Below are 13,755 nucleotides of genomic sequence, written 5' to 3'. Positions count from 1 at the left end.
GATACTCTCAAGAAACAGAAAGACACCATCACAGTAATATTTTTTTCAAATTCTGCTGCAATTCTTAATATCAGGACAATATATTTTGCAGATGATTGTGCTGTTTCTGAATGCATACAGCTTTTTCCCCTGTTTGCAGTGGGTACAATTTTAGCTTTTCTGCTGTTGTTCTTGAATCTCATGGCTGCTTTCTTTTTTGTTTTCTTTTAAAAAGCCAGTACTTAGGTTAAAAGTTATCCTTAGTAAATTTTTTTTTTTACCCTTTGCATGTTATGCAGTGAGGTGATTATCTTAATAAAACATTCAATTTATATTTATTAGTTCAAGTATTGAATTCTCACATCCTTTACCAATTTTTCTTATTAATCTTTCAATCTTTACTGAGTTTTTCTGCTAATCTGCCTGTTTGAATGCAGCCAGGGTTGATACACTTTTTGTAAACATGATATCTTGCAGATGTATTCTTTCTATAAAAGCACAGCCTGCTATGGATTCCACAGCTGAATGAGCCAGGTTTTGAGGTATTCTTGAGTGTGATATACTAATTCTTATGTATAAAAAAATCTAAGTGCAATCAAATAGACATAGTATATTTTTCAATAACTCCAAAGAAACCAACACCCTAAAATGCAGAAACTTCCTATAACCTCAGTAATTCTTCAGTGCTTTATTTCGTTATTTTTTTATAGATTTAATGTTTTCTGTCAGAATTTGGATTCCTCGATGATCCTGATAAATCCCTTCCAACTCAACATATTCAGTGTTTCTATGATTTATTATTTCAGTCTTAGCCTTTATTATGACAATATACTACAGTAGAAAAAGAGAGCCATTGAAAATGGAAGGAATAGAAACAGGAAAAAATGCAGTGTTCATTAAAAAGGAGTTATTAAGAAAAAATTTAATAGACAATGCATGGTCATAAAATGGAAGGAGAAGGAACAGAATAAGGAGCCGAAAACTGAATGCTTTTGTCTGGAAGAACTAGCTTGATATAGAAATGAAAATAGAAAAATTTCGTACTCATTTCTAACACAGATAGAAAAATATTAACATTGTTGTTCCAAGATCTGTGTCCATTTGTACAGAAGGAAGCCAATTGAAATGCAACAATTACAGAAAACCAGCTACAAGCATCATTCCTTCATATCTGGCCTTTTCTTCACTGGCTCTTTTTGGAAGCCACTTGACTTGAAAACAAGATACTGAGGTTGTAAACAGGTTTTCAGCTGAATATTTAGAAGTGCCTATTTTGCAAGCAAAGGCTGTATATAGTCTGGGAGTCCAACAAAAAAGAAAAAAAAGAAAAAAACAAAAACAAAAGAGCATATGGAATTTTTATTTGTAAATGCAGGATGAGGAAGAATGTGTGTATGTGGGAGGAGGCTCTTAAAAACAGAAACATAATGCTGGCACAAGAACAGCACATCTAGTTTTGGAAACAAGACCATTTCTACTCTCCAGAACAGATATTTCTTTGGACAGGAACTGTGAACCCGTTGCAACTTTTTCTTTGCTAGGTACAGTGAGAGCCAAGCAAGATAAAACTATATTAATAAACTCAAACATTCAGGAATCAATCACACTGAACCATATTCAGGTTTATCGTACTAACTATGGTATAGGAACTGTGCTTACCATACCAAACCAATCATTACAGTTAATCAATTCAGTTACTCCAGAAACTGTGACATCAGTTAGGGCAAGAAAGTGATGAAAAAGGAAGACTGCTGATGGCTTGGGACAACAGATCTTGAGTTAGTGAGGAGATACACAGGAGTGTGAATCTGCTTTAAGTACTTATGGTAACAGTTTAAACACAGCCGCTGTTTGAAAGCATTGTTCCTGACATCAGGCATCATGGTGCTGTGATCTGCTAGCACAGGGTCTGCTTGCCTTTCTTTTTAATCTTGTCAAATTTTTATTGTTTTGTTTTCTTTGAAAATAACAGTTTGAATCTTGCTCCAAAGTCTGTCTCTTGACTTTTGAGGCTATAGAGTATAAATCTTATTATAATCTTCAAATTGCTTGATTTAAGAATGGAAAGGAGTCATATCTTCTATCTTCTGTAAGCACCAATAACTGTAGCATCTTTCCCCGATTGTCTTCAAAATTATTTTTAAGCAAATGGCCATCTAATCATCAGGTTCAGCAGTCTAGCCTCTATCTCTGCCCATTGGCCTCCTCTAAATAGCTCTATAGTCCATTAACTTACTTGAGTTTAATTTTAGAGAGGAATGTGAAGGTGTCAAAATCATTAATGTCATGTAAACCATGTAAACCAACACCAGCTGTGGCCCATGGTTGTTCTTCTCCAGGAAGTATGTAAGGAACATGAGAAGTGGCACCATTTTGCAATTTCTAGAGGATTTAAGGACAAGGGCCAGAGCAGGAAGATCCAGCACCATGCAGTGAGGTGAGTGATATGAGAGAGACAGGAGGCTTTGGCTTAGGGCTGAGTTAGATGAGATATGTGGTGTATGAAAGGATTCAGAGCTTAGCATGCTTGAGACCAAAAAAACATGGCACACACATCCATAGGAAATATGGTATTTCTGGTGATGCTGGATCTCTTTGTGGACATTCTGGAATATCTTCTGGAAGAAAGGATCTATAATGTCTTGAAATAAATTATTTGTGTAGGTGTTTTCCCTGATGATACGTGATGTATTTTTGTGTATATGGAGGTATATGGAACCCGTATATAGTGCTTTGGAGTTATTTTTTGTGTGTTAGAAAGAAGTGTGTACTTCACCAAAATTACACATTAGTACTTATTACCTAATGTGCAAAGCCAATGACATTTTCTTTTTGACACAGTCACCAAGTAGAGTGAAAAGTCTGGTGCTGATTATTTGATGATACTAAAGGAGTTCGTTATTATATTAATTGAGGGGTTTTGTTGATGCTATAGGGGTAAAGAGCACCAGGAGAGCCAAGGAATAGTGCAAGGTTGTTATTACTTTTACTATAACAGAATTAGCAGTCTCTTTTTGCATGCTTTGTTTTTTCTAAATGCTTCAGTGTTGCACTGTGTAACCTCAAGCAATACATGAAGTTGAACTTGTTCATTAATAGACAGTATTTTGGTGTTTGGATAAAGTAAATTTGGAGCAAAATCATGTGCTATGAATATTCTCAGGAGTAAAACCATTATTCTCTTCATTAGTTAACTACCAACTGCTTGCTTACTATTTTAATAGTCGGTCTCTATTTCATTAATGTGTTAGGAGAAAAAAATGGGACCAAACCAACCCCAGAATATCAAGTCACTCTTTAAAACACAAACAGATAATAAGAGACAACAGGCAGATTATTTGTGCATAATTGTAGGTTGACGGTTCAGTGTGTACATCCCAAGGTCAATTGACTTGGATCTTTGCAGAGATTCAGGAACTGCTCTGAAATTCAGTGACAAGTGTGTAATATGCACAAAAGGGAAAGGAACTTGGTCTGTAGGGTGAATAGAAAACCATTTTACCCACTGAATTGCCAGGTATCATAACCAGCAATATGACATTAGTGGAAGCTGAACTGCAATTTAGAGCTGTCTTTCATAACCTAAAGCCACTTCATAAATGAGATTAACTATGCTGTTTAAATCAGTGTTTCAGAATGAGGTAGAGGAGGGGTGTTATTTAACTCTGGAGAATAGTCACGGCCTGCAATTTCAATTTTTTGGAATTTAATTACCACAGCTGTAAAACTACATTTCCAGTACAACCTTGTTACAAATATCCGTGCTAGAAAGCCACTTCTCTCTGGTGTATTCCATTTAAACACACAAAAAAGTTAGTGGCTAGTCTTAACCTATTAAAACATATGGGATCTCAATTCAATTATTCATTTATGATCCTGGTGTTTCATGAAGTTTCATATCAAGGTGAATTTAGCATGTTGGGAAAACGGCCCCAAGTTCTTTCCCCAGGTCTGACTGTCCTTGTCCTCCTGCCCAGAACCCAAGACCCAGGTCAGCCACATGGCCCTGCCCCAGAAACACCACAGCAGGGCCAGTCTCCAGTTCCCAACAGCCCTGCCCAGCCGTCACCATTCCCAGGATGTTCCCAGTACCCAGCACTGGGACTGTCCTGGTCACCCGTGGCTCCTGTCTGGGTTGGTGGGACAGCCCGTGGCTGCCAGCACCTGCCATGGCCCACCTGGGGAGATGTTATTCCCTGTGCCACAGCAGTTTATAGTCTTACTGCAAAAGCACTTGGAAGATGCCCCTAAATTCTTCCCATATGCTCTGCTGAAGGAATTCCTGAGTGTGTAGAATGGACCCAACTTAATTCTTAAAATCCCAGTAAAATTTTCCTGGATGAAAAATGAAGCAATGATATCTGTTGGGAGATGAGCAGAAATGCTGTCAATATATTCAGTCCACAAATAAATTTAAAAAATAAAAATTTAGTGTAAAAATACTTTGAACAGAGATTTCACTTCCCTTTTCTTTGATGTTGTGCCAAAGACAGTCCATTGCCACTACCCTTGGAGATTTTGGAAGGCTCTGTCAGACATACTGTGGAGAACAAGGCTACTCTGGATTGTGGCCAATTTTAAGAAAAAAACAAAACAAAGCAAAGCACAAACAGCTCTCACTTTAAAGTAATTGTGTATATGACAACAAGCAGAATGTCCATACAAGGAGCTATTTCTGCAGTCCTGAGTGCACTTTGAGCACCTCTTCCTTCAGGAGTAGTACAATCTTCCCCATGTCCAGGTAGATGTATTTAAATGGTTTGGGCCAGGATATTTGGGAGGAAAAGAAGAAAGATAGAGGCTGGAGAGTTTTTAACTGACTGTAAGTCATTAAAAGCAAACCAGATGGTTCATTTTACAGTGGTATTAAAGTAAAATGAGTAAAAGTATGCCTAGGGCATAGTAAAATCTTTAATTTGTCATTCATCCTCAGCCTTAGCCAGTGATTGATGGACAATGTCAGAAGAGTGTTCAGATTAGATTCTGAATGAATCAATTTATTATAATATTAGTACAGTGCAATTGCTGATGAATTTGCTTTTTACTGCATAGAGTTAGTCCTTCACCACCTTGCTTACCTTGGGGTATTGCTCAGTTCAGCCACCAACTCAAAGAAGGGCCAGTGAGTAACACTGAGTTCTGATAGAAGTAAAAAATCTGTCCTAAAGTAGAGTACTTAAATTGTCTGTACTAACTTTGTCTTGAGGAATGATTATGTGATGCAGCCCAGATTACATAGGGGCTGTGTCCCAAACATTTTATTCTATCCCATGACTATCTGCCATGGCCCTTTTATTTGACTAACTTTATGCAGAGGATAATGGACACCTTTTTGCAGTACAGATGAGTAAAGAGAGTGAAGCTATAATATCTTATATTGGCTAGCAACCGTCCTGCTAAAAGCATCTGCAGTGTGATTTATGCAAATACTTCATTACAGCAAACTTTCTTTGCAATGAGGTGTCTGGGTAATGAAAAATAAATTCAACCTAAAATGGGGTTGTTATTACCATTCATTTCATCCTCCTAACCTCCCAGTGGTGTTAAGCTTTATATACAAAACCCATCAACTGTATTTTTTAAGTACATCTCACCTTCAGATCTTTCTTCAGGACTCAATATGCACTGTCTTTTTGTCCTTTAATTTTATTTGCAAATTCATTTTTTTAATCTGATAACAGGAGCAATTTCCCTCTTCATATAGGTCACACAAACAAAATATTACTTCCAAGATAAACTGACATCTAACAAAAAATGAAAGAGAAGATTTTCTCTGCCTGGGTAGAACTTTTCTACCAAATGGTCAAGGACAAATAAAGTAATCCAAAATACTAAATCTCTTTTTTTTATTTCTTTGGGTTTGTGGTTTTTTTTTCTCATAAGGCAATGATGCAAATTTGTCATCTGTGAGAAACTTTTTTAGAGATTTTCTTGGGTTTTTTGTTGGTTTTTTTTAAATATATAAAACTACTTTTTTTTTTTTTTTTTTTTTTTTTTTTTTTTTTTTTTTTTTTTTTTTTTTTTTTTTAATTATTCTGAATAGAAGCGAATGAAATCCAAGCTATTTTGGTAATATAATTATTGTCCCAGCAATTAAGTAGGTAATGTGATACAGATCTATCCCACAAAAATCTTATGGCAAGAGCTATCATCCTTTACTGAAATCAAATAGATTTCAGTCATACCTTCAGAGACCCCTTGTGAACCTGGTTGGTGGGGCCACACAGGATGATATGCTGTACATTCATTGCTGGTTTGTACAGCAAGTATTCAGCCAGCCTTAGCTCTCTGTAATATACATATAGGACATGACCTCCCACAGGTCAGACTCTCACAGTAAATAATCCACATACAGCTTGGGTAGCTGAGCACTTAGTTTGTTCTGTCATGTTTTAGGAAAGCTGTAAAACTAAAGATACTGAAGTTGGAATGGATTTTGGCAGAGGGAACATTTATTTTTTTTTTTTCAAAATATAGTAATATAAATGGAGGTCTAAAGATTGAACCATGGATGAGGATCACCTCATTCTCAGTGTTGACACCGAGATGTGCTTTGTCTTGGTATCCAGAGTCACAGTGGGTCTCACACATGTGGGTTAATTTTGGAGAAGTGGAAATTTAATAAACAATTGACAGGAAATTTAATAAACAATTGACACGTTTCCATTTTCAGTTCTTTAAGTAGTCTAGGCTAGTTAAAGAATATTATAGAAAACTATTTCCAGTGGTTCCAACACCTCTTCTATCTTGACCTTTTTTTGCTACTTTGTTCATTGAAACCAAGCTTAATTAAAATGATGATAAAAATGATCTTGGGAGTTCAGCCTTTACCAAGTCTCAGAACAGCCCTATTCCATGACTCATACAAATTAATGATAGTCTGTTACTGAGGGCTGTTTTTGTCCCATTCTGATACTGACAAAGTTAAACAGGCATTCAAGGCAAACAGAACTTGAATTTTTGATGTGAAACAATCATGAAAATACACGGTTATAAACCAAAATTATTTTCATGCTTTTTCTGTTGCAGGTTGCCTTTGAGGAAAGTTCTATTCAAATAACCTATTGAAATTACTTCTTCAGTAGACTTATAGTCTGACTGCTTAACAAGCTGGTCTGATAGATGTTTTTTAGAGTCTGAAGTTATGTCTAGTAAATAATATAATTCCTCTAGGCCCCCTGGCCAAGGAAATTGGCCAACTGAATAGGACTCAAGAGATCTAAATTCTATTCCAAATTTCAAGATTAGCCTTCTGGGAAACTTTGTTATCCAAAAAACAAAGCAAATGGTATTGACTGGTTTTGTGAAGGGCTGTGAAATCTGTTTATGAAAAATTCTGCACGAAACCTACTTATTGCTATTCTTTTTATCAAGAGAAAGTGCTCCGTGCAAAATTACACAGAATGCCCATTTTCTCCCTGAAGGAGAAAACTGAGATTGTTTCAGCATGTCTGCTAATGATTAAGCATGCCACAGTTACAATATTTTGTATTATTGGACAGTCTTGGAATGTGTGGTGACAGAAAGTTTTACCCTTAAAGGCAGACTTTTTGCACAGAACATGCTTTCTCTAGGGATCATAGGCATATGTGCACACAGTGGAGCACTGTGCCACCAAGTGTGTTGTCTGTGGATTTCTGATTTGAGCCAAAAGTTGGAGGAAACCCAAAATGTTGACCATATGGTCTTGCTGGAGGCTTCCCTTCCAGCATGGTAGGGGCATAGGAACAGCTGGAGTCAATGCCAAGGTTCTTTAAATCTACAAATCTTACTATCCTCTGCATGCTGTCCAGCATTGCTAAGTGCTTTGCAAAAGACTCAGCCAGGGGTTTTTTCCTAACCCTGAATCAAGAAGAGCAAAGATCTGGTTGGGAAAATTCAGCTCTCCTGACACATAAACATGTTTTTTCTATGAAAGAAATGCTTTCCAGGAATCTGCTACCTAACAGATTTTTCCCCTTTAACTTCATTACCTGTGTTCTCACTTTGGAAGCCATTTTAATGTTTTCTGGGTTTTTTGTTTTGTTTTGTTTGTTTGTTTTTTGGTGGTTTTGTTTGTTTGTTTGTTTGTTTTATTTTTATTTTCTCTAACATGACAGTAAAATGAGTTGAGTAGCCTGGATTTTAAGGCCAGGGGAATAAATAAGGCTTTATTAAGGAATGCCCATAAGAGTATGATTTAATCAGTTACACCTTTTGTGTCACTCAACAGCATTCCAAGAGATGTGGAAATCATCTGGGAAATAAAAGATGATGGCTTGGGCAGCTCATGCTTTGTGTGCTGATTACCATCATTCTCTTCTTTCCCTTTCCCTGCCATATTTCAGCTTTGTCCATACCCCTTTGGATAAGGAAACTATGTTGCGATGGTCTCTTATACCTCCCTGCCTCTGCCCTTAGTTTGCCAGATCTGTGAATGCATGTATTTATCTGCTGTTTCTGTATGTACTTGGTGGATTCTTTTATTGTGTACTATATGATATATTACATAATGTCTGTGGAGCATAAGAGCCAAGCACCCAGAATTTAGACTCAAAAGTGGCTTGACTGGGGACTTTTTAATTCTTTGCTTATTGCAATTCCCAAACCCACTGGTTTTTCACTGAAGGATATCATTGCCCTATGTATTCCTGGGATTCCACCTAAGCCACCAGCGTTTGGATTTGATTGATATACATTTAGCTTGGGAAAGTGGTCTGCAGCTTCAGTTCATGGTTTTCCTCAGGCAATTTCTTATAATATTGCAGACCATTTCAATTCTGACATCAAGACACAACTCTATCTATTCACTCCTTCTACTGTAGTATCAAATCATTTCCCAAAAGCAGTGAACAGCCTTCTGGCTGAGTTTTGCTGATAGGAAAGCATATGTCATGATATCAGTTAAAGTATCTAGAATTGTGTCCCAATTATTTATTCACTTTCCTTTCTGATTTTTTTTTTTTTTTTATTTCCATCTCCACACCAGCTGCATTCAGACCAGGATAAAGGAGATGGATCACTTAAATACATCCTTTCTGGAGATGGAGCAGGAGACCTCTTCATTATCAACGAAAACACTGGTGACATCCAGGCCACAAAGAGACTAGACAGGGAAGAAAAACCTGTATACATACTCCGTGCCCAGGCTATAAACAGAAAGACTGGAAGACCAGTGGAACCAGAATCTGAGTTCATCATTAAGATCCATGATATCAATGACAATGAGCCAATGTTTACAAAGGACGTTTACAATGCCAGCATTCCCGAAATGTCAGATGTTGGTAGGTGCTAACTAATAACTGGTTTCAGTGTCTAGTCTGGCTTCTTTCTGTGGATTATTGAAGGGCCCAGAGTTTACAGGTGCTGAATAGAGATCTCTGCTGTTTGAGTCTGGACTAAAAGCATCTGAGATATTAAAAAAAATGTAAAAATCCAGAAAAATAGTGGCAACAGTTTGCTGGAATCAGAGGTATCAGCTGGGTGAAAATTCTGATGCCCCCTCTGTTGTACCACAAAGAAAAGGCAAGTTAATACCATCTGGTTTAATGTCCATGAAAGTGAGTTGAGCTCTTTTACATGATATATGAGTTTAATACATGTTAGCAACGTGGTATTTCATGGTCATCTGTGTCAATGCCATTCCTAGATCTGTTCAGCAACCCTTATTTAGTTCAGGAAGGTAAATAAGATGGAAAAGGGCAGGTACAGAAAGGGGTTGTAACATTTCTGTCACCCACTGGTTCTGAGATATGCCATTAACTTCCTACGACCTTTGTTGTTCTTTCCATGCAAAAGAAAGGAGCTCCAAAGTCCCTTGAAGTCCACTGAAATCTTTCTATTGATTTGAAATATATTGAGCTATAAAAATCAATCAAGACAAGAAAAAAAAAACCCTTCTTTGGAAAATGATTTTAAGATGAGATTTAAGATGAGATCTTTCCCTGAGAAGTTGACAGGTTTTGATTCTTTGATTCTTAAGGAGGTTATTTTGATTTTTTTGTCAGAGAGCAATGGATGGTTGAATTCTAAGAAGCACATTTCTAATTTGAAATAATGTCCAGGGAGAGAGACATTAATTAATCATGATCAAGAATGAGATTAAAATAAAGCTCAAGCAATATGAAAATAAAGACTTTGGGGCATACTCTCTCTCCTCATTCATGGGATTTGTCACATGGATGAAAACTCATCTGGTGAAGTGAGAACCTAATATTCTCATTTTAATATATGAACACTTTATTCACAAATGGTTTTAAATGCAAAATCTAAGCTAATTTTTTGTGTTTCTTAACACTTTGCCTAAGATTGAAAGCCATTTCTTTCTCTAGAAGACATGTGAAGAACCATATTTACAGTCCTATATCAAATAGCTTACAAGCATGAGTAGATTTGCAAAAGTATATTCTTGACCAAGATTCAAATTCTGAGTGCTTACAATATCTGGAGAGGGGTGTAGTTCTGTTTCCTTCATGAGAAACACATTGAAGGATCCACATACCAAATCAATAACTGTGTTTGAATGAGCTGAAAATAAGACAGGTATCATTTTGAGTTTATGACCTTCATGAACAGAGAAAATTCTACAAATAATAATAATATTTCTAACTTCCTGCCACATGAATTATTTTTTCCCTCTACATCATAAACTGTCTTGGCCATAAAGAAAAACCATCAAACTATTAATTTTTGTTTTCTTTAATTTTTCATTGCAGGTACCTTTGTTGTGCAAGTCACTGCAACTGATGCCGATGATCCTACCTATGGGAACAGTGCTAAAGTTGTCTACAGCATTCTCCAGGGACAACCATATTTCTCTGTCGAATCTGAGACAGGTCAGGGGACCTTATCTGTCATTCTGTGACAATGTCTGTAATTCAAAGTGACACGCTAAGCCAAGCTAGGCTATATTACTAAAAAAACTTTGAAGAGATTACATCTTACTCAGTGCAAAATCTGACAAATTTAATAGACTGATACATCTGTAAACACGACACCTACATTATTTTAATCTTACCAGCAAAGTCTAATAAATACAATTAGTACTGGATGTGAACCAGTTTTCAATCATTTTTAACAAGCAGTGAGTACAGAGACTGCAGTGGATGCTTAAATTAAATCAAATAGTTTGGCTTTTAGATGAAAGAAAGAAACAGGTGGGTGTGGAAAAAAGTGCTTAATCTCATAGATCTTCATAATGGCTAAATTAAGACTGAGGGTTTGTTCAGGTGAGTTTTTTTTCTCCGTCTGTTTCTTCAAAACTTGTTTAAAGTAATTATAATTTCTGTACATCTGCAACATATCACTTTAATGCTAATTTTATGAAAGAAATCTTAATTAAGAGTAATGATAGAAGAGGTAAAATTGACTGTTGCGCTAAACTAGAAGATCACAAATAGAATCCCAAAGTTCTGAGTTCTGTTTTTGGAAGATGTTTAAATTATACACAGTGACTGGAATTTTTAATGGTCTGACTAACAGACAGCTTTAGAACCTGTGCATTTACAACATACGTATTCTGTCTGACTGAATCTGGTGTAACGTTGACTACCTGAATACACAGATAGTCTCTCCCCAAGCTTTTTGAATAATTTTTCCAAAAAGAAACAAACCATCTCAAGAAACTCCTTCAGTGGAAATTGGTTCTTCTCAGTATCCTTACAGGAAAGAGATTATCCCAGACAATTCATCATGTTTAGGATAGTTTCTTACATAAATCTGAGAGACTAAAGCAGGGAAAAGGAAGGGGAGGCTATATGTCTCAAAGTGAAACCTGAGTTGAAAGGGTGTACACAATTCTGAGAAGAGGGAGAGCCCAGATCAAAGCGAGCTTCACTTCAAGCATAAGGTATTAGATAACAGAAACCAGGATTTTTGCACTGATGCACTCTTTCTGACTTGGGTAGCACTGTTGGGCTCTTCTAGAGTTATAATAAGGATAAAGTAGCTTGGAGTTCACTAGTAACAGACTTCTATCGAGAGGTTTGTGTGGGGGATGGGAAACTAAGTAAACCTCAGTCTTGATCTTCCTGCCATGGAAATCAATTGTAGGACTCCTAGAGTGAAACATGTCTCCTTCAAAGCCATTGTGAATTTTGTCATGGATTTCAGTACTTGAATTTCACCCCTTTTGCCTACAAAGGAGCCAGTTCTTACCTTGAGAGACCCAGTAAGAATGCAAACATTTGCTTCATGGTAAATCTGAACAATTGAATTTCAGTAGTAGTTGGTCTTATAACTCGTATTTGTGCCTTTGAAGAAGGAAGTAACTGTCAAATCATTTCAGTCAATGTATAAATAGAAGTATATATACTCTATACTCAGGCATGTTTGGATGCTCATAATTTTATTAATTAATTTCTCTTCTTCTATGTAATGTTGCTTCACTCCTTAATGGTGTCTTGCTGAAGTTAGCTTTTCTTTGGGGATTTTTTGGGTTTTTTTATACCACATCTGTCAAAATAATGAGCAAACAGCCTTTTTCCAGTTCAGTGAGAGATTTTAGCATGGAACTGAAAGAGGGTAAATAGTTGCATAAAATAACATGGCTCACAAATAAGTAGAACATCTTTCTGTGGATACCACTTATACTGTGTATGTCACATAGGCAGGAGCCTGAGATGTGACAGAACAAGTCTGTAATTTAATGAACCATCTCATAACAGTAAATATTTGTACTGGGCAAAGTTTACTTACTACACAGAGATTGTTTTGTTCTTTTTATAAGAATTTCCATCAAAGTCACTACCTGTGAACTCTCCAGTCTTTAATTTTCATGTTTACAGGCATTATTAAAACTGCTTTACTGAACATGGACCGTGAAAATAGGGAGCAATACCAAGTGGTGATCCAGGCAAAGGACATGGGAGGCCAGATGGGCGGATTATCAGGAACCACCACCGTGAACATCACGTTGACTGACGTAAACGACAATCCACCTCGCTTCCCCCAGAGTATGGAATATTTATGTTCTGTGTTTTAACACTAAAATGGACAAAAATGGTTCTTGTTTTGTTTTTTGTTCACCTTAGATTCTGTTTCTTCTATTGTGAATTTACTGAGTATCAAACTTCCTTTAGGAAAGCAAAAGAGAACACAAACTAAGCAATATCATCATGCCAAGGTTAATTGCCATAACTAAGAAATGAATATTTAATATTTTTACTCCAATTGCAGTTGACAGTCTGAGAGGTGAATTAATGTGCAGAAATAACTTCTATTTTTCCTACCTATTAAATAACTGATCAATGTAATCGGTATTTCTTGCTCACTATTATTTTTTCAGACTTCATGATTAAATGCATTTTAAGGTATCTGTTGTAATCTAATATATGAAAGTTGTGAAACAAATTTATTTAAGTATGCAAAAATACCCCAAGAGCGATTCTGTGGAAACAGAGTATTTATAAACAGGTAGCATTTGCTACTACAAACTTTCCTATATTCTGTGCATACAGAAACAAAAGCATATACATAACTACATCAGGTTTTTCTGCCTGTCTACTCCTCCTGTCTCAGATAATTAGGTAGATATCTGTGTGATGCTTATGGATATCACTTGTGCAAGCTCTCTTAGAAAGTAATTTCTATTAATGGCCATTCATTGCCATAAGGGATTTAAAGTGGTTCAGCTTTCATCCTCTTCTCTTTCCCTCTCTCTTTACTTCCTTCTTTCTATTTGCTTTTTCCTTTTTCACTTTGTCTAACCACTGTTCTCTGTATGGTGTGTGTGTATCACAGTGTCAGTGTGTGTCAAAGTCAAGAGCAGCTGTTACAGAAAATAATTGCAGATACTAT

General features: G+C 36.4%; 1 protein-coding gene and 1 long non-coding RNA gene across 2 annotated transcripts in view; both read left to right on the top strand.

The window, feature by feature from the left end:
- The window catches only part of LOC136365611 (uncharacterized), a 671,431-nt gene that overhangs the window by 226,957 nt on the left and 430,719 nt on the right, over positions 1-13,755 (top strand). The gene's annotated exons all lie outside the window — the stretch shown is intronic.
- LOC136365605 (cadherin-6) overlaps positions 1-13,755 on the top strand; it is a 104,236-nt gene that overhangs the window by 69,226 nt on the left and 21,255 nt on the right. Inside the window, exons 3-5 of the mRNA XM_066326210.1 lie at positions 8,948-9,242; positions 10,674-10,793; positions 12,744-12,911. Coding sequence (XP_066182307.1) covers positions 8,948-9,242; positions 10,674-10,793; positions 12,744-12,911 — 583 coding nt within the window. The remainder of the gene's footprint in view (positions 1-8,947; positions 9,243-10,673; positions 10,794-12,743; positions 12,912-13,755) is intronic.

The sequence above is a fragment of the Sylvia atricapilla genome, chromosome 1, assembly GCF_009819655.1.
Source record: "Sylvia atricapilla isolate bSylAtr1 chromosome 1, bSylAtr1.pri, whole genome shotgun sequence".
Classification (NCBI taxonomy): Eukaryota; Metazoa; Chordata; class Aves; order Passeriformes; family Sylviidae; genus Sylvia; species Sylvia atricapilla.
Note: the sequence above shows the minus strand (reverse complement) of the source record. Positions and strands in the feature narration are given on the sequence as shown.